The sequence below is a fragment of the Papio anubis genome, chromosome 1 (assembly GCF_008728515.1).
Source record: "Papio anubis isolate 15944 chromosome 1, Panubis1.0, whole genome shotgun sequence".
Lineage (NCBI taxonomy): Eukaryota > Metazoa > Chordata > Mammalia > Primates > Cercopithecidae > Papio > Papio anubis.
The window spans coordinates 133,591,916-133,618,404 of NC_044976.1; the positions used below are offsets into that span (position 1 = coordinate 133,591,916).

Sequence of the window (26,489 nt, forward strand, 5' to 3'; positions counted from 1 at the left end):
AGCTTAGTGGCTCCATCCCTATGTGAAGGGCCCAGGTCCGGGGCTGAGAGGGAGCAGAGGCTGGAACCCCCGCCTGGCCACAGGGAGCCGCACTGTGGCCAGACCCCAAAGGCTTCCCCACTCCCCAGACGTGATCTTTAGTGGAGCCACCCTCCAGGGCACAGAACGGCCCCCACCCTGCCCGGCTCTGTCTCCTCACCTTTCCCTGTGGGGGCTCTGGGCAGCACACAGGCCGGGGGTGCTGGCTGGGAGGCAGGGGCTGCCGGGTCTCACCTCCCTCCGAGGGCCCAGGACCAGCAGGCTACCTACCAGCAGCCCACACTCCGGCCGCTCCTCAAACTGGACGGGGACAAAAGGACAGGCAGACACTGTCAGTTGGAGAAGGCTGGGCCCGCCCCCACCCCACCCCCTGTGCCGGCCAGGCTGGCCCAGCCCAGCTCCAAAATAACCCGGGTGTCACCATCCCGGATTCAGTTTCACCCTCGGCCCTGTGGGAGGCAAAGGGCAGATGCTCGGGGCCACAGCCAGGGAGGGGGGACAAACGCCTGTGTCCTCAGCAATGATGGAGGCCAGGGGTCACAGCCAGGGATGCGGGACCCCGTGTCCTCAGCAGTGATGCCAGCCGGGGGGCAACGGCCAGGGACGGGGAACACACCCGTGTCCTCAGCAGTGATGGAGGCCGGGGGCCACGGCCAGGGATGGGGAACACCTGTGTCCTCAGCAGTGATGTGGGCCAGAAGCCACAGCCAGGGATGGGGGGACCCTGTGTCCTCAGCAGGGATGGAGGCCAGGGTTGCCTGTGTCATCAGCAGTGATGCGGGCCGGGGGCCACAGCCAGGGACAGGGGTACCCTTGTCCTTAGCAGTGATGCAGGCTGGGGACCACAGCCAGGGATGGGGGGACCCTGTGTCCTCAGCAGTGATGCTGGCCGGGGGCCGTAGCTGGCCTGCTCCCCTCACCTCAAACCAGCATCCTGGAGTGTGGGGCAGGAAGGAGCCTGGGGGACCCAGGAAGGCTCTGAGGGAGACAAGGGACCATCCCAAGGGGAGTCCAGGATGGATCTTGAGGCAGCCCCAGTACTGCCCCCAGAGGAGACGCAGGACCACCCCCTAGAAGGACCCAGCACCCATCTGAGGGCCAGCAGTTGAGGGATGGGGGCAGGAGCCTGGTGCACCCTGCTTGGCCAGGCCCAGGCCTGTGGCAAGCCGCTGCCCACCAGGGGCCCTCCTGGAGGCCTCAGCTGGGTCTCAGAGTCATCCTTACGTGGGAGCAGTGGGGTGTCCTGTGAGAACTCAGCCTGCCCCGGGGAAGGGACCAGCCCTGGGGAGAGATGCTGATGGCACCCTGCTTCATAGCCAAGAGGGGCTGACCCCATCCCCACGGCCCTGGCCAGGAAGAAGTGTGGACCGGGCACTAGGCAGGCCCCACCGGGGGAGCAGCAGCCAGAGAGGGTCGCCCAGTGGGAGCCCTGTGCCAGGGTGGGCCCAGGTCCAGAGGAGGAGCCGAGGCTCTACCCACAGGGGCCTCCATGGAGGGAGGAGGGAGCCTGCACCCTGCACCTGGGGGCACCTATCCTGAGGTGTGCTGCCAACAGGGTCCCAGCTGCCAGCACCAGGGAGCCAAAGAAGGGGCCGGCCGGCCAGGGCCTGGAGCTGGGCCTAGGAGGACAGCTCAGGCTGTGGCAGGAGGGAGGGTGGGGAAGACGGGGGTGCTCAGAATCTGCTCTGTGCCTCCAGGCTTCGCCCCATCCCTGATCCAGTGCCAGGCCTCTATGTCCTCACAGGGTACCCCAGGCTCTTCCAGGCAATGGCCAACATCTCTCATGTGTCCTCAATCGGAAAGAGGGCAAGGGTCTCTGGAGTAACGGTCATGCCATTATGCAGCCTTATCTCATGACTTCCAAAAGCTCATGTTCTATTCCTGTCACCTTGGGGGTGAGCATTTCAACGTGTGAATCTTCAGGACACACATTCAGACCACAGCACCAGGAAGAAAGGAAAGGCTGGAAGGAGAGCCCACTCTCCCACCAGGAGCTTGGCCCTGAGCTGCCTCAGCCATGCAGAAGTGTGTGTGCATCATGTATGCTCCAATACATGCCCCCACTCCCTCCTGGACAGGGCAGTGGAGGGTGCAGAGAAGATGGCTGTGCGGGCCAGCCCCCTGCAGGTCCTCCTCGACCTGGGAGAAGCGATGCCCCCACAGCCTCCAGGAGCGACCTGCCCTCCTGACACTCTTCACTGCTGCCTGCTCTGCTGCATCTCCAAACACCACTGCTAGCCATCAGGCTGGATTTTCTGCCTCCTTCACAGGACCCCTGTTGTTCCTTATTTCCCTGCAATGTATTTGTTGAAGACAGTGGGATATTTGCACAACAGAGCTTCCGGAGGCACTATGCCCAGGGTGTCCTTCATACCATGGAAGGCCACGGGACACAATGGCTGGCCATGGACCTTGCCTATTCCTGGCTGGAATCCACTGCAAAGAGAACTTTCATGGAGCTGCTGTCTGTTCAAAGGGGTACAGGTGGAGAAGGAGTAGACACAATTTCCTGAGGAAAGCAAATGTCACGTGTCCCTTGAGTTGCCAGCTTCCACAGAGATGTCCCGCGATGAGCCCTCCTCCCAGGGGCTTTCACAGCTGGGTGGGCTGGCATCCTGGGTGCAGTTTAACTGAAGGGGGTGTTCTCATAGCCACCTCCCAAGGCCTGAAGGATGGTGGGCCTGGAGGCCTCAGACCTGTGCCTGAGGCCTAGGTGATGGGGTGGCTGGGCCCCGGGTGCCCACGAATTATAGGCAAAAAAACCTCTAAGTCAGTCCCACAGGGTTTCCTGAACATTTTATGATCCCCAAGTCATATCTGAACATGTCAAGAATCTCTGGTGTCTTGGCTTGGGTGTAAAGATGAAGTTCTTTCCTCCTCTGTATTCTAGGAGGAAAGAGGGTTTTCATTCCCTTCTGAATGTTAGGAGGGAAGGCATTTTCCATCCTTAACCAGCTTGTAGATGACACACATTCAGCAAATGCACACTCCCAGCAGCACCGAGAGAACACACAGGTGTGCCACATTTTTGTGTTCATAAGGCCTTTTCATGTCAGCATCTTATTAGATATTCCCAAACAAGGGTGTTTTTTCATCTTATAGAAGAGGGGCCTGAGGCTCACAGGGTGAAAACAATTTGCTTAAGCCTACACGGCGGCTGTGCTGGCAACATTTCTCCTGTTATAAATGAGAAGCAGCCTTTATGGTCACAGAGATGTGACTGCTAAGCGCACTGTCCCACCCTGAAGGAGATCCTTCCTCAACAAGACGACATTAGCGCAAAGAATGATGAAGTCTGTAGTTTCAGTTTTTTGGGGTTTTTTTTAAGCATAAGGGGTTAAATAATCTTGTGAGGATGCAAATGCCAAGTTTGAAAAAAGCTGCCCAGAGGGAAATCTGCTTGCATTTGTGCAAGCAGATAGGTGAGGGGTTTTTATTGTACTGCCATGTCCCCTACCTGCCCCAGCTTTATTGAGTTATAATTGACAAGCAAAAATCGTTTATGTTTAAAGTGTACAATGTGATGTGGCTTTTTTTTTTTTTTTTTTGAGACAGAGTCTTCTTTATCACCCAGGCTGGAGTGAAGTGGCGTGATCACAGCTCACTGCAGTTTTAACTGCACAGGCTCGTGATCCTCTTTCCTCAGCCTCCTGAGTAGCTAGAACCACAGGTGTCAGCCACCATGACTGGCTAATTTTTTAATCTTTTTTTTTTTTTTTTTGAGACGGAGTCTCGCTCTATCGCCCAGGCTGGAGTGCAGTGGCCGGATCTCAGCTCACTGCAAGCTCTGCCTCCCTGGCTCACGCCATTCTCCTGCCTCAGCTTCCCGAGTAGCTGGGACTACAGGCGCCCACCACCTCAGCCTCGCTAGTTTTTTGTATTTTTTAGTAGAGACGGGTTTCACCGCGGTTAGCCAGGATGGTCTCTGACCTCTCCGACCTCGTGATCTGTCTGCCTCGGCCTCCAAAGTGCTGGGATTACAAGCTTGAGCTAACATACCGCCAATTTTTTTTTTTTTTTAAGAGACAGGGTCTCCTGTTTCCTGGGCTGGTTCCCGGGATCTCAAGCAATCATCCCACCTTGGCCTCCCAAAGTGATGGTATTACAGGCATGAGTTACTGTGCCTGGCCAGAAATGAATTATAATTAAAGACTTCTGTATATTTTAATGGAAATAACTCCTTTCATTGCAGCTGGGTTGCTTACAAATACACTACTTCAAAGTAAACTTTCTCTAGTAACATATCAGGAGCAAAGTAAAATCTGTTTGGAGCAAGTAAATCTGACTGTTACCCCAGTAAGTTATTGCTTTAATTTTACTGACTTGTTATTGATATATAATTGTACATATTTACAGGGCACACATGATGTCCTGATGCCTGCACACAATGTGTAATGATCAAGTTAGGGTTTATGACACCATTCCCTCAAACACTGATCATTTCTTCACACTCCAAATCTTCTCTTTTAGCTATTTTGAAGCATACACGAGAAGCTGGTTCCTGGACCCCCGCATATACCAAAATCTGTGCATACTCAAGTCCTACTGTCGGCCCTGTGGAACCCAAATATACGACAAGCCGGCCCTCCCTATACACACAGGTTTGACATCCAGAGAACACTGTTGGTTCCCTTCCCATTTGGTTCCAGAAAATCTGCGTATAAGTGGACCCAGTGGTTCAAACCCATGTTGTTCAAGGGCCAACTATATATGATGAATTATTGTTACCTACAGTCACCCTACCATGCTACTTAACACTAGAACTGATTCATTTTCTCTGACTGTGTGTCTCTACCCATTAACCAGCCTCTCTTCATCTCCCTTCCCGCTTCCCTCCCCAGTCTCTGGTAACCATCATTCAACTCTCCACCTCCATGAAATCAACATGAGTGAGAACTGGTGCAACCCAAACATAGTCTTGAGTTTAGATTTTTTTTTTTTTTTTTACTGTAAGAGGCTAAACATTGAGAAGGACACAAAAAAAGTCTGGATACAACTGCCCATATGAGAATCTTGCACTTGCACAAGTAGAAAGGAGAGTTAGTTTTTATACCATTGCATCCCCAATCCCAGCTTTATTGATACATAACAAATAAAAATTGTACATATTTAAAGTGTACAATGTGATGTTTTGATATATGTCTACACAGTGCAAATTAGCTCCCACAAAGGAATGACAACATGCGATATTTGCCTTTCTGTGCCTGGCTGATTTCACTTAACATAATGGCCTCCAGTTCCATCCACATTGCTGCTAATGACAGGATCTCGTTCTTTTGATGGCTGAATAATACTCCATTGTGTATATATACCATGTTTTCTTGGACATTCAAGTTGATTCCATATCTTGGCTATCATGAATAGCTACAGTGAACATGTACCCTAGTAACATATTGGATAGACACCACACACTTAGGTAGCATAAAACAAAGGAAAGTTATTGCTGTTTTGAAAAACACCTAATTTACAAAGTTATTCATGTGTATTAAATTACACCATAAAAATAACAGGGCCTTCGTCTTTCTGGGATTTTTCTCCTGGGCCTACCTCAGCACCTTCCTCTTTAGATCACACGTTAGGAAAATGCTATTATGGAGGAAAAGATCTCTTATTTCAATTCTCTTGTTCTCCTAATTTGAAATAGGTTTGTCCATTTTGTTTCTATTTCAAGACCAAGGGATAGAAGCTCTTGGTTTTTCTGTTTGTGCTGCTAAATATATATATATTCATTCTATGGTGACAAAATAATTTTTAAATCATCTATTACAAAATTAGGCAGTCACACCAAGAATGGGAAATAAAATGGAAAATGCTACCTTTTTAGATAAGGTAAATTATAGAGAGAAAAATGACAATTACTAAATACGATCATTTATTTCACTTTTACATTGCAGAAGGTTTACTAAAATAAAGAGCTGGTGCACAGCCGCTGTGTAAAACAGTATGATGGTTCCTAAAAAACTAAACATAGAATCCCTATGTGACCCAGCAATTCTGTCTATCAGTATGCACCCAAAAGAATTGAAAGCAGGGTCTCAAAAAGATATTTGTACACCCACTTTATTTTTAATTTAAAAATATTTTTTAATAGAGATGAGGTCTCACTATGTTGCCCAGGCTAGTCTTGACCTCCTGGGCTCAAGTGATCCTCCTGCTGCCACCTCCCAAAGTGCTGAGGTAACAGATGTGAGCCACCGCAGCCGGCCCACCCATATTTATTGCAGCACTATTCCCAACAGCCAAGAGCTGGAAGCAACCCAAGTGTACATCAACAGATGAGTGGATGAACAAAAGGTGGTGGATACACACAAAGGACAGCTATTCAGTTTATTTTATTTATCTATCTATCTAGCTATCTAGCTAGCTAGCTAGCTAGCTATTGAGACAGAGTTTCACTCTTGTTGCCCAGGCTGGAGTGCAATGGTGCAATCTCAGCTCACTGCAACCTCTGCCTCCCGGGTTCAAGCGATTCTCCTGCCTCAGCCTCCCAAGTAGTTGGGATTATAGGCATGCGCCACCACACCCAGCTAATTTTGTATTTTTAGTAGAGATAGGGTTTCACCATGTTGGTCAGGCTGGTCTCGAACTCCCGACCTCAGGTCATCCACCCGCCTCAGCCTCCCAAAGTGCTGGGATTACAGGTGGGAGCCACTGCACTGGGCCTTCAGTTTATTTTTAATTCAGCTTTTAAAAGCAGGACATTTGTAGCATCTACAATAGAGATAGTTCTTGAGGACATTATGCTGAGTGAATAAGCCAGGCACAGAAAGACAAAGATTGATTGCACTCCTGTGAGGTCCCCAGAGGATTCATGCCCACGGAGACAGAGGATAAAATGGGGGTTCCAGGGCTTGGGTGGGGGTATGGGGATTGGTGCGTCATGGGGACAGATTGTCAGCTTTGGAACATGAAGAAGCTCTGGAGATGGGTGATGGTGATGGTTGCACAACCACATAAATGCACTTAATGCCACTGAACTGGACACTTAAAATGGTCAAAATGGTAAATGTTGTGTTCTCTGTATTTTAACACAGTAAGAATGGGGGAAAAGTGAAGAGCTAGCCACTGAGACAACCAATCACAAAACGGCAAGGGTTCAGCATGCCAGAACTCCATGCCCACCGATCACAAGGCTGGGACCCGTTCCTCTGAAGGACGGTGGTAGCTCTGGCTGAGCTTTAGAAGGAAAATCATGTTGTCTTTGCAAAGGCGAGCCTGTGGTCAGAACCCTGCAGAGTCTGCATCATGAATGAAAAGAGCAGATCTGGGGAGAGACCCAAGTGCGGGAGCGCTGGGAAACCCATCCCCCAGGACGGGACTCTGTAAGGAAGTGGCTTTCTGCTGCATTTCTTCACAATGCCACTGTATGTTGCCTCAGCAGACAGGGTCGGTAATTACCTTGGCTTTGAAGTATTTATGCCTCTTTTAATCTCCCTGAAGGTTTCTGAATGTGTTTTGTTTTGTTTCGTTTTTGAGACGGAGTCTCGCTTTGTCACCCAGGCTGGAGTGCAGTGGTGAAATCTAGGATCACTGCAACCTTCACCTCCCAGGTTCAAGTGATTCTTCTGCCTCAGCCTCCCAAGTATCTGGGACTACAGGTGTGTGCTACCACACATGGCTAATTTTTGTATTTTTAGTAGAGACCAGGTTTCACCATATTGGCCAGGCTGGTCTTAAACTCCTGACCTCATGATCCGCCTGCCTCAGCCTCCCAAAGTGCTGGGATTACAGGCATGAGCCACCACACCCGGCCCTGAATGTGGTCTTAAAGGCCATATCTCTAGCATGTCACACATGCATAGGAAGAGTCTGTGCCTCATTTTTAAATCCTACCTGTGCCAGAGAAGGCCAAGTCTGAGAGGCCTGTCAGCTTCACTCCTAAGATGGTGTGAGAGCCTCGTGAGCAGAGGGCCCAGCCTTTAGTGACACCCAGCCCTATCCCTTTTGTGGGGAAGTCAGCCATGCCTGGCTCCCGCTCAAACAGGTACGTGTGTGTCTTTAGAAAAATAGTTGCAGAATCTTACTGGAAACCGACTCTGCATACCACCAAGCCTTGTCACAGAGCTCCCAGTCAGATACGCCACTGCTGGGTTACTGGAACAGTTCAGGGTCTGTGGAATTAAAGGACATGTATATCTGGTCTTTGATGCAAACCACGAAGACCACAGGCTGCCACTGCCCAGAAAACTGACTCCAAGATTTGCCAAAGGGGAAAAGAAGTTCGTAAGAACAGAAAGTTCTAAAGCACTCCCCATAGGAACTGACTATTTGAAACAGCACATGGGAAAAGAAGTTCAACCCTAAGGGTGCTCTTGAAAACAACTGTTCCTCTTACCTAAGACCAACAAGCTCAATCTCAGGCCAGCTAGTTCACCAGAGGAACTTCAGCAGGACACAGCTAAGAAGAATGTCCTGGGTCAGAACAAACCTCAAAGACCGGGTCAAAATGACCCCCATGCCTGGTTTATTTGCTCAACATAATAACCTCCAGTTCCATCCGTGTTACTGCAAATGACATGATTTCATTCTTTTTGATGGCTGAATTACATTCCGTTGTGTATATATGCCACATTTTCTTTATCCATTCAGGCACTGGTAGACACTTAGGTTGGTTCCACATCTTGGCTATTATGAATACTGCTGCAATAAATACGGGGGTGCAGGAAGCCCTTTGATATACTAACTTCCTTTCCTTTGGATAAATACCCAGTTATGTATCAATACAAATAAATTAAAAAGAAAAACAAAACAAAAATGACCCCCTGACCAAAAGACAATGGAGGAATTTATGTTCCCAGGGCATTACTCAAAACAGTAGATTAATCAGCCAATATTAACAGCTGTGGGTGGCATTAAATAAGACAGTTTAACAGAGGGACTAGGGAAAGAGACAGTCAAAGAGAGCTCTCCTGGCTGGGAAGAGTGGCTCATGCCTGTAATTCCAACAGTTTGGAGGCTGAGCTGGGAAGACTGCTTGAAGCCAGGAGTTCAAGACCAGCCTGGGCAACATCAAGAGACCCCATCTCTATAAAAAAAAATTTTTTTTTAAGGACCAGTTGGGCATGGTGGCTCACACCTGTAATCCCAGCTACCTAGGAGGTTGAGGTAGGAGGATCATTTGAGCCTGGGAGGTGGGGGCTACACTGAGCCATGATCACACCACTGTACTCCAACCTGGCCAGCAGAGTGAGACCCAGTCTAATGAGAGAGAGAGAGAGAGAGAGAGAGAGAGAGAGAGATCCTAAAATCACTGTCATCCCAGGGTGACTTTGTGCATGCTAAAGATCACACCTTCTGAGGAGTGTCACACTGCAGGGTAAATAGCCAAGTCACTAAACAAACACATAAGCAAACAATTGAAAAAGAAATCCAAGAGAGGGAGGAATTGAATCAGAATCCAGAGTTGATACAATATATTGCCTAAAATATCCAGTTTTCAACAAAAATGAAAATTACAAGGCATGTAAAGAACAGGAAAGTATGACCTATAATGGAGGGAAAGGGAGAACAGACAACATAAACTGTGAGAGGATCCAGATGTTGGACTTTGCAAAGATTTCAAAGCAGCTATTATAAATATGTTTGAAGAACTCAGGGAAACCACACTTAAAGAAGCAAAGGAAGGTACAATGATGATGTCTCATCAAATACAGAATAAAGAAACAGAAATTATAAAAACAACCAAATGGAAATTCTGAAGTTGAAAAGTACAATGTATGAAATAAAACACTCAATAGAGGAGTTCAATGGTAGGTTTTTAACTGGCAGGGAAAAAAGAGTCAGAACTTAAGGATAGATTGCAGGGGCCTTTGAAAACAGTATGCTGAGAATAGATAGGGCTCAAGGACAGTATCTCCAACTGAACTTTTAATGAACTCCCGTAGGCGCCATGAAGTCGGGTAAATAAGAAAGAATATAGAAACAAGGTACTGAGTAGAAGGTTACATGTGGGAAAAGAAAGTTTGTTCTGCATTGCATTCTTTCTGCTGACGTGAGGTTTATGGAGTATAAATAAAGTGAGGCGGAGGCTCTGAGTGCGGCCGCCATGTTCTCTGTGTGTCTTTGTCTTTGTGTGTGTTCTTTCATTCTACACCACCCCCGGTGCGGCCCCCAACAATAGATTGATAAAGATTCTGCAATCTAAAAAATGGAATGAAGAAAATGAACAGAGCCTTAAAGAAATATGGGACACCATTAGGCACACCAACATGCACATGAGAAAACCAGTTCCTCACATACAAGGGCAGCCCACTGAGATTAACAGCTGATTTCTCATTGGAAACAATGGATACCATGAGACAATGGGATTTAAAAAAAAAAAAAAAAAAGGCAGACTGATTCAGCATATAAACGTTTCTTGTCCAAAACAAAATTAAATGACTCTGATGATCTGGAATTCCCACTTTTGTGCATTTACCTGCTCATCTTTCCCTCACCCAACCTTGAGCACCACGTGGGTAACAAGGCACAGACCTCCTGAATCATTTCTTCTCACCAAAACAGCAATTAAAACAGAATCTTTAAAAACGCTCAATCAGAACATTAAGTGCAACAAGCTTAAAATTATGTTAACATGATTCATGTTAGTGACCATCATTAAAACTGATTTCAAATTCTGAAAGATGCTTTAAACCACCTGCTAGCGAGGACTGGGATACTGTTGGTTGACTTCTAAAACTTATCTCATGGGTCCTTACTGTTTTCTCAATGTTCAAGATGAATTCAGTTGCAATTATCAACTCGGGTGAAAATCAAAAAATAACCAAACAACTTGATAAAGGGTTTCATGAAGCAAAGCCTGTATAAGAATTTTTTTTAATGTAAAGTAAGTGCAGGAATTTTAATAATTTATTCTGCATCCACTGAAATAAATGCCAAAAAATGCATATAAAAATTGGCCCACAGTATTTGCCAAATCTTTGAAAAGGCTGTGCAAAGTCTTTTTGCCATGTCCAAGGAAAATGAATCTCTGGGAACCCTTGTCTCAGTGTCAGCAGCATGATTCTCAGCCTTCTCTCTCCCTGTCATAATTTAAAATTAGAGCCTGTAGAAACCAGTGGTCACATGGAACACGGTGATTCCTCCTGCCCCCAACAGCTGCCATATCTCCCTGGAAATGCTAAGATTAGGACAGCACAGATTCCTAGAGTAAAATTAAGGGCCACAATTAACTGGGTGACTTAATTTGGCAATCTTGCAATTCCATTATGGTTAGAAAGTGGCTCTTCTCACTGCCATGACTGCTACAGAGTGACTCAGGGCCACTGCTCACTCTGATCTTTCTGAAGAACTTCAAGATCCCAATTCATGTTCATTCTCCTGGATATCAGGTTCTGAGGGTCAGTTCATGCAACATCCCGTCATTGTTTTCTTGTCCCACTGCTGTACTGGGGGATGCCCTGGACAGAGTCATTTGTAGGGCACACCACTAAGTTGTCCAGGGCTTCCCTGTGGCCACTGCTAGCTCTTCAACAGCCAGCGCCAGGGCTAGCCCATCTAGAAGAGTCAAGAGAACAGGGCCATTAAGGAAAATGTGCAGAGAAAACGGTCCCAGCAAGAAACAGTCTCTACTCTCTAAGCATTGACTCTCGAATGTGCTAAGAACCTACACAGGAAGCTGTTTATTTCTTCTAAAAAGAAATAAAACTGGAGTACTACTTCACACTTATCATGGGTTGACTGGTGTCCTCCCAAAAAGGTATGTTGAACTCCTCATTCCCAGAACCTGTGGATGGAACAGGGGGCTATGCAGATGCAATCAAGTTAAGATGCTGTCCTCAGGGTGGGCCCTAATCCAATCACTGGTGTCCTCACAAGAAGGAGAAATTTAGTCACAGAGACAGACATACACAGAGATGTAGAGACACACAGGAAGAGAGTGGCCATGTGAAGACAGAGGCAGAGACTGGAGGGATGTGGCTATAAGCCTACAAGCCCAGGGGCACCTGGAGCCACTGAGAGTTGGAAGAGGCAAGGAAGGATCGTCCCATGGAACCTCTGGAGGAACAATGACCCTTCCCACACCTTGATTTGGGACCTCTATGGAAGAATAAAGTCTATTGTTTTAAGCCATTCAATTTGTTACAACAGACCTAGGAAATAAATACAATGCCATACACAAAACTCAAGCTGATTAAACATAGAGTTGCCATATAATCCATCATTTCTACTGCTTGATAAATACCCAAGAGAATTGAAACATATGTCCACACAAAAATTTATACATGCTTGCTTGTCCACAGCAGCATGATTTACAATAGTCAAAAGATGAAAACAACCCAAATGTCTATCAACAGACAAATGGATAAACAAGATATGGGTTTTCATGCAATGGAATATTAGTCAGCCACAGATGGGAATGAACTATTGATCCATGCTACAAAATGGATGAACCTTGAAAACATGATGCTCAGTGAAAGAAGCCAGGCACAAAAGGCTATATGTATGGTTCCATTTATATGAAATATCCAGAATATGTAAATCCGTAAAAACAGAAAGTAGACTGATGGTGGCCAGGGTCTGCGGGGGGAGTAGGGGATGGAATTTTTAAAAATTAAGCTGAGATAAATTTTAAAACTCTACTGAAAAAAAAAAAGTAAAACAAACACTTTTAGAATACAATTGAGAACATTTTCAAGAAAGCATTTCTTCAAGACACACCAAAAGAGCACATATCCCAAATAAGGGAAAAAAATAAATTTAATTACATTAAAATGTAAAATGACTATCCAACAAAAGATATCAAAAACAAATGTTGAAAAAGATGTCTGCTACACAGGTGACTTACAGAAATTCTTACCCATGCACTATGACACAGATACAAGAATATTCAAGGCCAGGCACAGTGGCTCATGCCTGTAATCCCAGCACTTTGAGAGTCTGAGGCAGGAGGACTGCTTAAGGCCAGGAGTTCCAGACGACCCTGGGCAACACGGGGAGACTCTGTCTCTACAAAATAAGGTTTTTAAAAACAGAATATTCAAGACAGCTGATGCTGGGAAAAAAAAAAAAAAAAAAAAAACTGGCAACAAACTCAATCACCAAGGGAAGAATCAAATGAATCACAGGACTGGTCTGTCAAAGGTGGGGGCAATCACAGAAAAAAATGCAGTGGACCCTCATGCACTGATTGGGGATGACACCTGTATTAGTCCGGATTCTCCAGAGAAACAGAAACAAGATGGATATAAGTGTCTCTCACTGGTTCTGTATGAACCAGTAAGATACATGATACATGAGATGGATGGATGGATAGATATGATAAATAGATGATTGACAGGTAGGTACAGAAGATTGATAGATGGATCTAGATAGATTGGATACATGGATGGAGATGGATGACTGATAGATACTGATAGATAGATGACAGACTGATAGACTGAGTGATTATAAGGAACTGGCTCACATGACTATGGAGGCTGAGAAGTCCTAAGATCTGCAGTCAGCAGGCTGAAGACCCAGGCAGCCCACGGTACCATTCTAGCCCGAAAGTCAGCAGGCTCAAGACCCACGAAGAGCCAATGTCTCAGTTTGTGTCCAAAGGCAGGAAAAGACCAATCAATGCCCCAGCTCAAAATATTCGGGCAGGAGGAGTTCCATCTTACTCAGCCTTTCTGTTCTATTCAGGTTTTCAACTGATTAGACAAGGCCCACCCAACTCTGGAAAACCAATCTGCTTTACTCAGTCACTGACTCAAATGCTAATTTCTTCCAGAAACATCCTCACAGATACATCCGAAATGATGTATGACCAAATGTTTGGGCACCCCGTGGCCCAGGGAAGCTGACACATAAGATTCACCATCATGACAACTGTACCCAGCATGGAAAGGCAAGCTGCAGAACATCGAGGGTACAACCCCAGCTAAGATGGGAAAAGGGCCACTTGAAGGTGGTGTGTGTGGATATAAGTGTGTGAGTAGAGACATCTGTGTCTGCACGCACAGAGGCATTTGGAAGTGAGCACAGACTGCTGACCATGGTGACCTTCAAGAATATAGAAAAATGGACAGGCTTTTTACTCTGTGTGCTTCTGTACTGTTAAGTTTTATTCAACAAATACACATCCCATTTGCAGTTAAAAAATAACAGGTCCCAGCTGAGTTGAGGACAGGTGCAGCCTCAAACACGTACTGAGCAGCAGGCCTAGGATTCAGGCATCCCCCTTCATCCTGAACTTTTCAGCCTGGCTCCTGAATCCTACTTTAAAACGAAATCTTAAACAGAGCCCAAGTAAAAGGAGCTGATCAGAACAGCAGAGCTGTGGTTCTCAAAGTGTGATCCCAGCAGCCTGTGGGTCCCTGGGGCCCTCTTATGACTCCCGAGGTCCCAGTGGTTTCCATGGTGATGTTGAGGTATTGTTTGCCTTTGTCATTCTCACTCCATCATGAGTGTGGGGTTGTCTCAAGGATGCAGGACTCCAGTTCAGAGGATCAAAGCTAGGTGTTAAAGAGATTTCCCCTCATGATCCAAACACCTCCTACCAGGCTCCGCCTCCAACACTGGGGACTACATTTCAATGTAAGATTTAGTGGGAACACAGATCCAAACTGTATCAAATTTGTAAAAATAAATTTGAAAACAGGTGATATGGACAAGTTCCTCAAAAAACATAATCATCATTTCAATTCATACTCCCCAAAACTGATAAACTTCAACAACCATTTGTGATTTAAAAAAAAAATTCTTAGCAAACTAGGATTTCCAGTTATAATAACTTTCTCAACCTCAAAAAGAAGACCTACCAAGAAATGTCAACAACCACCAGACCAAGTGGTAAAATAATGATGAACTTTCCTTTAAGATCAAGAGCCGAGTGAGGCACCAGCACCCCTATTTAACCTGATCCATCAGAGAAAGGAATGGGAAAAAAACTAAACATTTACAGATTACCAGAAACAAACAAAACTGTCATTAATTTAAGATCAGATGATTGTCTAAAGTAAAAGCCCGAACATTTAAAGTTTAGCAAATTTATTTCTAAACATCAGTAACAAAAAATTAGATAAATGCAATTTCGCAAGGATGCCTTTTGCCACATATTAAAATTATTTTAAATAAATACATTTAACAAAAGATATATAAGGACTTCAGAAAAATTATACAAACTTTGCAGAATTAAAGTAGGCATAAATAAGCAGAGAGATATGCACTGCTTTTGGACTTGAAAACTCAGTAACACAAAGATGTCAGTTCTCCCCAACTTGACCTACACATTTAATGCAATGCTGATCAAAATGCTATTGTGTGTGTGCATGAGTATGTGTGTAAACAGACTGTAAAAAATCTGACTCTAAAATTCACACAGATAAGTCAAGATGTTATTTGAAGAAGACCTTAGCTTGTGACAGCATTATGCCAGTTACTAAGAACGATCCTCATGGTACAGTAATTAAGACATCATGGTTATCAGCACAAAAGTAGACAGACAGGGTAGAGCAGAATGAGAAGTCCAGAAACAAACTCACACAGGTGAACGCATGGAATCTGAACAAAGTGCACCCTGGATCAGTGGGGAAAGATGAACTTTCAGTAAATGGTGTTAGGGCAGCTAGTTATGTCAACCAGAAAACCACCTCACACCATACAGCCACACCAACCCCAAGTAGATTAAAAATCTACAGAAGAAAGGTCCAGGCCAGGCGCCGTGGCTCACACCTAGAATCCCAGCTCTCTGGGAGGCTAAGGCAGGCAGATTGCTTGTGCCCAGGAGTTCAAGACCAACCTAGACAACGTGGCGAACCCCTGTCTCTACAAAAACTACAAAAATTAGACAGGCATGGTGGTGCAATGCCTGTGGTCCCAGCTACTTGGGTGGCTGAGGTGGGAGAATTGGTTGAGCCCAGGAATTTAAGGCTGCAGTGAGCCATAATCGCACCACTGCACTCCAACCTGGGTGATAGAGCGATACCCTCTCATTCATTCATTCATTAATAGAAAGGTATAACTACAGAAGTCTTAGAAGTTAGTATCATGAGGTCAGGGCGGGGAAGGAATTTTTAAGCAAGGCACAAAAAGCACAAACCTTTAGAAAAATAAATAAAAGTTCACTGCATTGGAATTAAAAACTCCTGTCCCAAAAGACACCATTAAAGAAAGTGAAAGACAAGCCTCACACTGACAGAAAATACAGGCAATACATAGAATTGACAAGGATACACAGATAACGCCTACAAAATCAGCGAGAAGGACAAGGGACTTGGAAAGGCCTGTGACAGGAAAGGAACAGGTGTGGCCAATACACAGAGGGGGCTCAACCCATTCCCAGTCGGGACATTAAATCCAAGAAATGCCTCTGCTGACCCGTCCACCTGGCGCCCGGGCCGCAGGCCATGTGTCCACAGGCCATGTGCCCACAGGCTGTGTGCCCACAGGCTGTGTGCCCGCAGAAGGAATGCAAACCCTCACCTCTTGGAATCCCCTCGCAGTGGGACAGCCCACCCAGGCTCAGCCAGCCCTCCATTCTCTGCAGCAGAACGCTTATTGGAGACTGCAGGGAAAAAAGCGTCATTTTCCTCCGCTAAGGAGTTTCTGAACAGTACCCCTGCCCTGCCCCACAGTGGAAGACTGCAGACCCAGTACCCTATAGGCCCCCACCCGGGGGTCCTTCCTGGGCTGGTTGGGTTTGGCCTCAAGTGCGTTGCGACGTTGTGAGGAGGGCCAGTTGCAACACTGTCAGTGACTGCTTGAAAACAGAATGAACTGTCTGTCCACCCGGGGTGATGTGAGCAGCACTTCTCACAATGGACATGAGGTGGAAGCAACCCAGGCATCAGATGAATGGATAAACAAAATGACACACAATCTGATCTCAAAACGGGCAAATGACGCAAATAAACACTTCTCCACAGAAAACACACAACCAACCAAAAAGTACATGGGAAGGTGCTCAACATAATAACTAGAGAAATGCAAATCAAACCACAATGAGAAATTACCTTGTACCAGGCCGGGCATAGTGGCTCACGCCTGTAATACCAACACTTTGGGAGGCTGAGGCAGGTGAGCTTGAGCTCAGAAGTTTGAGACTAGCCTGGCCACATGGTGAAACCCCATCTCTACTAAAATACAAAAATTAGCCAGGCATGGTGGTGCACGCCTGTAATCCCAGATAGTCGGGAGGCTGAGGCAGGAACCTGGGAGGCAGAGGTTGCACTCCAGCCTGGGCGATAGTGTGAGACCCAGGCTCAAAACAGTAATAAAAAATAAAAATAAAATAAATAAAATAAAATAAAAAATAAAAAACATAAAATAAATAAAATAAAATAAAATAAAATAGAAATTACCTCATATCCATTAGGATGTCCACCATCCAAAAGCAGAAAATAACAAGTGTTGGCAAGGATGTGGAGAAACAGGAATGTTTGTACACTGTTGCTGGGAATGTAAAATGCTGCAGCTATCATGAAAAACAGGATGGAGGTTCCTCAAAAAATGACACACAAAACTCCCACATAATCCAGCCATTCCACTTCTGGATAGATACCCAGAGGAATTTCATTTTATTTTTGTAGTGATGGGGGTCTTACTATGTTGCCTGGGCTGGTCTCAAATTTCTCGCCTCAAGTGGTCCGCCCATCTCAGCCTCCCAAAGCATTGGGATTACACGTGTGAGCCAACGTGCCCAGCCTTGCCCAGAAGAATGGAAAGCAGGGTCTTGAAGAGATATTTACACACTCATGTTTACAGCACCACTACTCACAGTAACCAAAGGTGGAAACAACCCACGTGTTTACCCACAGATGAATGGATATACACAATCCAGGCCATCCACATGATGGAATAGTATTCAGCCTTGAAAAGGAAGGGGATGCTGACACAGGCTATAACAACAACATGCTGAATGAAATGCAGCAGACACAAAAGGACAAATCCCATGTGATTCCACTCATAAGAGGCCTCTGGAGTCGTCACAGTCACAGGTGCAGAAGAGAGAATGGTGGTTCCAGGGGCTGAGGAGGGTATGGGGAGTTGGCGTTTGATGAGAACAGTTTCAGGCTGGGAAGACAAAGGGGGTCTAGAGATGGGTGGTGGCTGCACAACCACGTGAATGTACTGAATACCACTGAATGAGACATTTAAACATGGTTTAAAAGGGTACTTTTGTGTGTATTTCACCATAATTTTTTAAAATAAAAAATTTTTAAATTCATTTCTCATATTTCATCAATTCTGAGAACTCTTCTTCCTGCATTCCAGCCAGGCACATGGGACACGCCTCTGTTCAATGCCACCCCATGGTCACCATTGGACACAGATGGCTCCGTTCTCAAGGGCACTGGGGTGTCCCCACCCAGAGGCCACCTCAAGTGACCCCAAGTGAGCTGAGACCACAAAGCTGGGCTCTGACTTGCAGGGACTCGTCGGGAGAACGTGGCTGCTCCCTGGTGACCACAGCCTCAGAAATGCAGCCAAATGCCTGGGACTCACGTCCGGGACTCATGCCTGGGAAGCCATCTTGTTGTATCACAGCAAAATGAACCAGAGAAGCCGCTGGTTCAGAAGACATTGCTCTGAGATTTCTCAAAGGGTCAGGGGAGGAAGGTCAGGGTTCACATTAAATTAATTCTCCCAGCTGTAACTGTTGGTCCTCTGCTGGACCATGGCCACGCCTGTTATTGTCCCTGATCTGAATGCTGGGTGATCTTGCCCACACTGCCTGGGCCCCACAGGTTGGCTCTCCCAATGCAGAAATAATAGCAGGGCCATGAGGCATGAGGACCAACTCTGGGGCACGTGGCCAGGACACAGGCCACAGGGTTCCAGAGGACGTCCTGAGAGTTGTCGAAGCCCTGTGGCACTCCAGTTCAGCCACGGTCACACAGCCCCAGTCTTTTCTTACCTAAAGACCAAAATATGGTCACAGAGGGGCTTTGTTGGCAAGGACCCCATAGGGATGCTGCCTATCTGGTAGCACTTCAAGAATCGGAGCCTAAAAGAAAAGGAAGACTGTGTCATGAATCTTGGGATTCCACCGGGGCTACATGGGAGCCACGAGGGGCCATGACTATCGCCCACTTCACAGAATAAGCCAGTGCTCCCCAAAAGGATCTACACACTTAATTCAATTCCTATCACAATTCCAGCAAGGGTTTTCATGGACATAGACAAGCTACTTCCAGAACTTATATGGAAAGGCACAGGCACAACAGTTGCTAAAACTATTTATTTTTTTGTTTCTAGGTTTTTTGTTTGTTTGTTTTTCCTGAGGCAGGGTCTCACTCTGTCACCCAGGCTGGAGTGCAGTGGCGCAATCTTGGCTCACTGCAGCCTTGACCTCCCAGGCTCAAGCGATTCTCCCACCTCAGCCTCCTAAGAAGCTGGGACTACAGGTGTTTGCCACCATACCAGGTGAATTTTTATTGTTTTTGTTGTATTCTTTTTGTAGAGACGGGGTCTCACTATGTTGGCCAGGCTGCTCTCGAACTCCTGGGCTCAAGCAATCTACCCGCCTCAGCCTCCCAAAATGCTGGGGTTACAGGTGTGAGCCACCACCACCCCCAGCAGCTAAAATCATCTTGAAAGAAAAGAAGGAAGTGGGAGGAATTGCTGTACCTGCTGGTGAGTCTTTCTACCATACACGGCCACAGAAACAGGGCAGTGTGGCATCCACTGAGGGACAGACACACACATCAATGGGACAGAATAGAGCCCAGAAAAAGCCCCCTCAAATATGCAAGACTGATTCCTTTCTGTAAAGGTGCAGCTCCAATGCAGTGGAGAAGGGCAGCCCTTTTAACAAATGGTGCCAGAGCAACTAAACAGTCACAAAAGGGAAAAACTGAACCTCAGCCAAAACCTTGCACCTTATACAAAAATTATCTCCACATGGAGCATGGCCAACAGCAAACAATCTGAAAAAGAAATCAAGAAAACAATCCCGTGGATAATAACAGCTACAAAGAACATAACATACCTAGGAATTGATTTCACCAAAGTGAAAGATCTATACAAGGAAAACTATAAAACACTGATGAAAGAAACTGAAGGGGACACCAAATAATGGGAAGATATTCTCTGATGATGGATTGGAAGAATTAATATTGTTAAAATGACAGTACAACCCAAACAATTTACAGATTTGATGCAACCCCTATCAAAATACCAATGACATTCTGCACAGAAATAGAAAAAAAATCTTAAAATTTATATGGAACCACAAAACACCCAGCTAAAGACCCAGGGTAGCCAAAGCTATCCTAAGAAAAAAAACAAAACTGGAGGCATCACATTACCAGACTTCAAACTATACTACAGAGTTATAGTAACCAAAACAGCATGGTACTGGCATAAAAACAGACACATAGGCCAATGAAACAGAACAGAAAACCCACATAGAAATCCAACCACTTACAACCAACTCACCTTTGACAAAGGTGTCAAGAACATACACTAGGGAAAAGACAGTCTCTTCAATAAATGGTGCTGGGAAAACTGGATATCCATATGCAGAAGAATGAAACTAGACCCCTATCTCTCACCATATACAAAAATCAACTCGAAATGGATTAAAGACTTAAATGTAAGAACTGAAATTATGAAACTGCTAGAAGAAAACATTGGAGAAACTCTGCAGGACATTGGTGTGGGCAAATGTTTCCTGTGTAAGATCTCAAAAGCACAGGCAACCAAAAGCAAACACGAAGCTAAAAAGCTTCTGCACAGCGAAGAAAACAAAATGAAGAGACAACCCACAGAATGGGAGAAAATATTTGCAAACTACCCATCAGACAAGGGAGTAATAATCAGAATATATAAGAAGCTCAAACAACTCAACAGAAAAAAAATACAGTAATCTGATTTTAAAATGGGCAAAAGATTCAAATAGACATTCTTCAAAAGAAGACAAATGATCAATAGGTTTACAGAAAAATATTCAACATCACTGATCATCAGAAAAATGCACATCAAAACTATACTGAAGTATCTCACTGCAGTGAAAATGGCTTATATCTAAAAATATGGTACTTCTACACATTATTACATATACACATTATTACATACACATTATAAAGAAAATATAATCCCAGTACTTTGGGAGGCCAAGGTGGGAGGATCACCTGAGGTCAGAAGTTCAAGACCACCAGGGCCAACATGGTGAAACCCTACCTTTACTAAAAATACAAAATTAGCTGGGCATGGTGACAGGTGCCTGTAATCCCAGCTACTCAGGAGGCTCAGGTAGAATTACTTGAACCTAGGAGATGGAGGTTGCAGTGAGCCGAGATCGCGCCATTGTACTCCAGCCTGGATGACAGAGTTAGCCTCCAGGTCAAACAAAAAGAAAATATGGTACTTATACTCAGTGGATGTATACTACATTATTCACTCACAAAAAAAGAAGGAAATCCTATCACCGGCAGCAACATGAACGGAACTGGAGGTCTTTTTTTTTCTTTTCTTGAGACAGAGTCTCACTCTGTCATCCAAGCTGGAGTAGTACAGTGAGCCAAGATTGTGCCACTGCAGTGGCACGATCTCGGCTTACTGCAACCTCCACCTCCCAGGTTCAAGTGATCATCCTGCCTCAGACTCCCAAACAGCTGGGACCACAGGCATGTGCCACCACGCCCAGCTAATTTTTTGTATTTTTAGTAGAGATGGGGTTTCACCATGTTAGCCAGGATGGTCTCCATCTCCTGACCTCGTGATCTGCCCAACTCAGCCTCCCAAAGTGCTGGGATTACAGGCATGAGCCACTGTGCCTGGCCCGCAACTGGAGGTCTTTATGTTGAGTGAAATAAGCCAGGCACAGAAAGACAATTTCATGTGTTCTCGATTTCATATGGGAGCTGAAACAGTGGACCTCATGGAGATGGAGAGGACTGGTGGGTCCCAGAAGCCAGGGAGGGTGGGGAGGTAGAAATAAGATAAGTTGATTAATGGGTACAAATACTTGGTTTGACAGAATAAGACCTACTGTTTCAGAGAGCAGTAGGGTGACTGTAGCTTACAGTATTTGATTGTACATTTCCAAATAGCTAGAAGAGAGTAATTCAAATGTTTCTAGCATAAAGGCAAATGGTGAAGGTGATGAAGACACCCCAAGTATACTGGTTTGATCTCTACAACTTGTATGAACGTATTAAATTATCACATGTACCCCCAAAATATGCATCAACTGAAAAAAAAAAGGATCACAGGCTTAAACAGAAAATATAAAACTACAAACTTGTAGAGAAAATATAGAAGAGGCTGGGTGCACTGGCTCACGCCTATAATCCCAGCACTTTGGGGAGGCCGAGATGGGCGGATCACCTGAGGTCAGGAGTTTGAGACTAGCCTGTCCAACATGGTGAAACCCCATCTCTACTAAAAATACAAAAATAAGCCGGGCCGTGGTGGTGGGCACCTGTAATCCCAACTACTCGGGAGGCTGAGGCAGGAGAATCGCTTGAACCCAGGAGGCGGAAGTTGCAGTGAGCCGAAAGCGCGTGCCATTGTACTCTAGCCTGGGCGACAAGAGCCAGACTCCGTCTCAAGGAAAAAAAAAAAAAAATAGAAGAAAATGGCCAGAATCTAGGCCTAGGCAGAGAGTTCTTAAAGCCGACACCTAAAGCATGATCCATAAAGGGGAAATTTAATCAATTGGACCTCATCAAATGTTTACAGCGTTTGCTCTGTGAAAGCCGCAGTGAAGAGGACTAGAGGGCATCCTGCTGACGGGAAGAAAATATTGCAACCCAGACACCGTCTCTCATTGTCATTTGTGCATTCTGTTCAATAAAATATACTTGTAACCCCGAAATTAATCCTCTGGGAGTGTTTAGAGTCGTCTGCGGACTTTGGCAGCAGTGAGAAACTCTGCGTGGCCCGGCACACTCCTTCCCAGCTCGGGTGGAGAAGGTTGCACCCTGCCTGTGGTTTTTGGCTTATTGTGAAGCATCATTTCATGGTCTATTTAGTGCCACATTTTCCACACGTTTGTGCTTTGTGCTTTTTGTGGGTGATTTCGCATTTAAAGGCACCTCCCAGCACAATGCTGAAGTGCCATCTGGCGTCCCAGGTGCAGGAGGGCCATGACATGCCTCCTGAAGATTGTGTTAGATAAGCAAGAGTTACAGTGCCCCCAGGCCGTAAGCACATGAATGCACCAGCAATCTGTATTAAACCAGGTGTCTTCAAACAAAACACACCTAAAGCAAGGCTATGCATTGACTAGGTGATTAAATGTGACCAGAGGCTCCCAGGCGCCTTGCCAGTATTTCTCTGCTGAATGATGGATAAGAATTTGCTATTTCAGCAATCCTGGTGACTTCACGGATGTAACTACTGCCAAATAATGAGAATCGACTGGATCTGACATATGGTATCACAGTATCTACTGAGGCCAGGTGTGGGGGCTCACTCCTGTGATCCCAGCACTTTGGGAGGCAAAAGTGAGAAGACTGTCTGAGCCTAGGAGTTCAAGACCAGCCTGGGCAACAGAGTGAGACCCCATCTCTACAAAATCAAAAATTAGCGGGGTGTGGCACCTCATACCTGTAGTCCCAGCTACTTGAGAGGATCACTTGAGCCCAGGAGGTTGAGGCTGCAGTGAGCCAAGATCACACCACTGCACTCCAGCCTGGGCAACAGAGCCAGACCCTGTCTCAAAAAAATAAATAAATAAAAAAGACATGCTAAACAGCGAGAATTAAATGAACAATCCAATTAGAAAGTGGGCAAAAAATGGCCAGGCGCAGTGGTTTGCGCCTATAATCCCAGCACTTTGGGAGGCCCAGGTGGGTGGATCACCTGAGGTTAGCAGTTCGAGATCAGCCTGGCCAACATGGCAAAACCCAGTCTCTACTAAAAATACAAAATTAGCCAGGTGTGGTGGCAGGCGCCTGTAGTTCCAGCTACTTGGGAGGCTGAGGCAGGAGAATCACTTGATCCTGGGAGGTGGAGGTTGTAGTGAGCTGAGATTGTGCCACTGCACTCCAGCCTGGGCGACAGAGCAAGACTCCACCTCAAAAAAAAAAAAAAAAGAAAAGAAAAGAAAGAAAAAGAAAAAAAAAGAGAGAACGGGGAAAAAACATTTCATCAAAGAGGATGTACAGATGGCAAGTAAGCACATGTAAAGGTGTTCAACGACACTGGCCATCAAGGCAATACAAACTGAAATCACAGCATGAGGTCACCACAGTTAGATCAGAATGGGGAGAACAAAAAGCAGTGACCACCCCATCTGCTGGGGAGGACGTAGAGAAACCAGGTCACTCACACTGCTGGTGGAAGGTAAAACGGGACTGACACTCTGGAAAGCAGCCGAGCAGTTTTTTACAAAACAAAACAGGCAGTTACTGTATGGCCCGGCAATCACACTTCCAGGCCCAGAGAAATGAAAACACACATTCACACAGTAAATTGACCATGAATATTTGTGGCAGTTTTAGGTGTAACAGCAACAATTGTAAACAACCCATGTGTCTTTCAGTGCTGCCTCGACTGGCTTGGGCCACCAGCACACACAGATTTTCCCAGTCCTGGAGGCAGGAGTCCGAGATCAAGGGGGCAGGACTGGTTCCTCCAAGGCCTCTCTCCACAGCTGGCAGCCCCTGCCTTCTCCCCGTGCCCTCACATGGCCTTTCCTCCCTGTGTGCACCCCAGGGGTCTTTTTGTGTGTCCAGATTTCTTGTTTTTATCAGGACACCGTCAGATTAAACTAGGGCCCCCCCCATGTGACCTTATTTTAACTTAATCACGTTTGTGAACATTGTGTCTACAAACAGTCACATTCCGAGTCCCTGGGGATGATGGCTTCAGCCTATGACACTGTTAGGGGGACATGATTCAGCCCAAAACAAATGGGCAGATGGGAAAACAGACGGGGCTCACACCCTAGGAAAAACAACTCAGAAATAAAAAGGAACGAACTACGCAACAGCTGGAAGAGAGCTCCAGGATATGTCCTTGTGCCAGAGGCGGCACCTGAATGACCCCATGGATATGACGTTTCTTTTCTTTTTTTTTTTTTTGGAGACAGAGTCTCACTCTGTCACCTAGGCTGGAGAGCAGTGGCACGATCTTGGCTCACTGCAACCTCTGTCTCCCAGGTTCAAGCAATTCTCCTGCCTCAGCCTCCTGAGTAGCTGGGATTATAGGCGTGTGCCACCACGCTCGGCTAATTTTTGTATATTTAGTGGAGACGGAGTTTCACCGTGTTGTCCAGGCTGGTCTTGAACTCCTGACCTCAAGTGATCTGCCCACCTCGGCCTCCCAAAGTGCTAGAATTACAAGCGCGAGCCACCGTGGACAGCTGGATATGACATTTCTAGGATGACAAAATTCTAGAAATGGAAGATGGGCTACGGTTGCCAGGGATTAGGGATAAGATGGCGTCAGAGCCATGGGTGTGGAAGGGCCACACAGGGATCTTCCTGGGGATACGAAGTGAGATGGGCAGAGGCTGAGTAAGGCCATCGGATGGCATCGAAGTCCATGTCCTTGTGTGAGACTGTGGTGTTCTGCAAAGACTCACTGTTAGGAAAAGTTGGGCAGAGGGAACAAGGGATCGCTCTGTATTCTTTCTTACAACAACTATTACGGCAACAAAAGTTTCTTTTTTTTGAGACAGGGTCCCCCACTGGAATGCAGTGGTGCGATTGTAGAGCACTCCAGTCTTGACCTCCTGGGCTTAAGTGATCCTCCCACCACAGTCTCCCAAAGTGCTGTGATTAGGATTAGGGTTAGGTGGGGATTAGGGGGCATGAGCCACCATGTCCAGTGGGCAATAAAGTTTCAATTAAAAAACAACAATATCTGCAGCCCAGCACGAGCTCCTGAAAAGACCAGAAACACAATCAGCACACACCTGTCCACAGCTGGTGAGGCCAGAGGGCAGGTGTCCACCCCTTGGAGCCGTTTTCCCCAAATGCCCTTCTCCAGCATGTCTGTGTGGCCCACACATCTGAGCTCCCAAATCCAGGACCCTCCAGACTGCCTACCCCCAGCTGGGCATCCAACCGCTATCCATACCTCCAGTGCCCTCACATACCCCATCCCTGTCTCCACCCCACACACACTCCCCACCACACACACCCTGTCCCCACCACACACATCCCGTCCAGTTTTCCTGCTTCATTTTTCACCACAGAGCCCGTAGCAATAAAATATACCTTGTATTTTCTTTTCATTGGCTATAAGCATTCAATACACGGTTGAATGAAGAAATAAATGAATCAATGAAAGATGGACCAGAGCTCAGCCATCTCCCAGTTTTTCTTCAGCAGGACCCCCTGCTATTATTGTCCCTGAGAACTTCTCACTGTGAGAGTGTCTGACATAAAACAAAATGTATTAAGTAATCCTTCATTTCTCCCACAAATGCCAGTGTGCACAAACTAAGCTAGCATCATCACCAGGGAAATGAAAGACGGGGACACTGGAGATGGCCAGGTGCCCACAGCCCAGTCACAGTCCTAGCTTGGGCTCCCTGCCCCACATGGAGCACTGCCCTGGGTCTCCAC

At 46.2% G+C, this 26,489-nt stretch overlaps 2 protein-coding genes across 11 annotated transcripts in view; both read right to left on the bottom strand.

The window, feature by feature from the left end:
* The window catches only part of OBSCN (obscurin, cytoskeletal calmodulin and titin-interacting RhoGEF), a 168,874-nt gene extending 165,268 nt beyond the window's left edge, over positions 1 to 3,606 (bottom strand). For 4 of the 7 annotated variants that reach the window (XM_031655013.1, XM_031655014.1, XM_031655011.1 and 1 more), the window contains exon 1: positions 200 to 3,605. The gene's annotated coding sequence lies outside the window, so the exon portion shown is untranslated. Of the gene's footprint in view, positions 1 to 199 lie in introns of all 7 variants that reach the window. The other 3 variants (XM_031655026.1, XM_031655024.1, XM_031655022.1) reach the window with 1 other exon arrangement.
* Positions 3,607 to 10,869: 7,263 nt separating this feature from the next.
* Positions 10,870 to 26,489, bottom strand: part of IBA57 (iron-sulfur cluster assembly factor IBA57) — a 31,656-nt gene continuing 16,036 nt past the window's right edge. For 3 of the 4 annotated variants that reach the window (XM_017948939.3, XM_009185921.4, XM_031655034.1), the window contains one exon: positions 10,870 to 11,535. In XM_017948939.3, the coding sequence (XP_017804428.2) occupies positions 11,508 to 11,535 (28 nt within the window). In that variant the 3' untranslated portion in view covers positions 10,870 to 11,507. Of the gene's footprint in view, positions 11,536 to 18,880; positions 18,971 to 26,489 lie in introns of all 4 variants that reach the window. The other variant, XM_009185913.4, reaches the window with a different exon arrangement.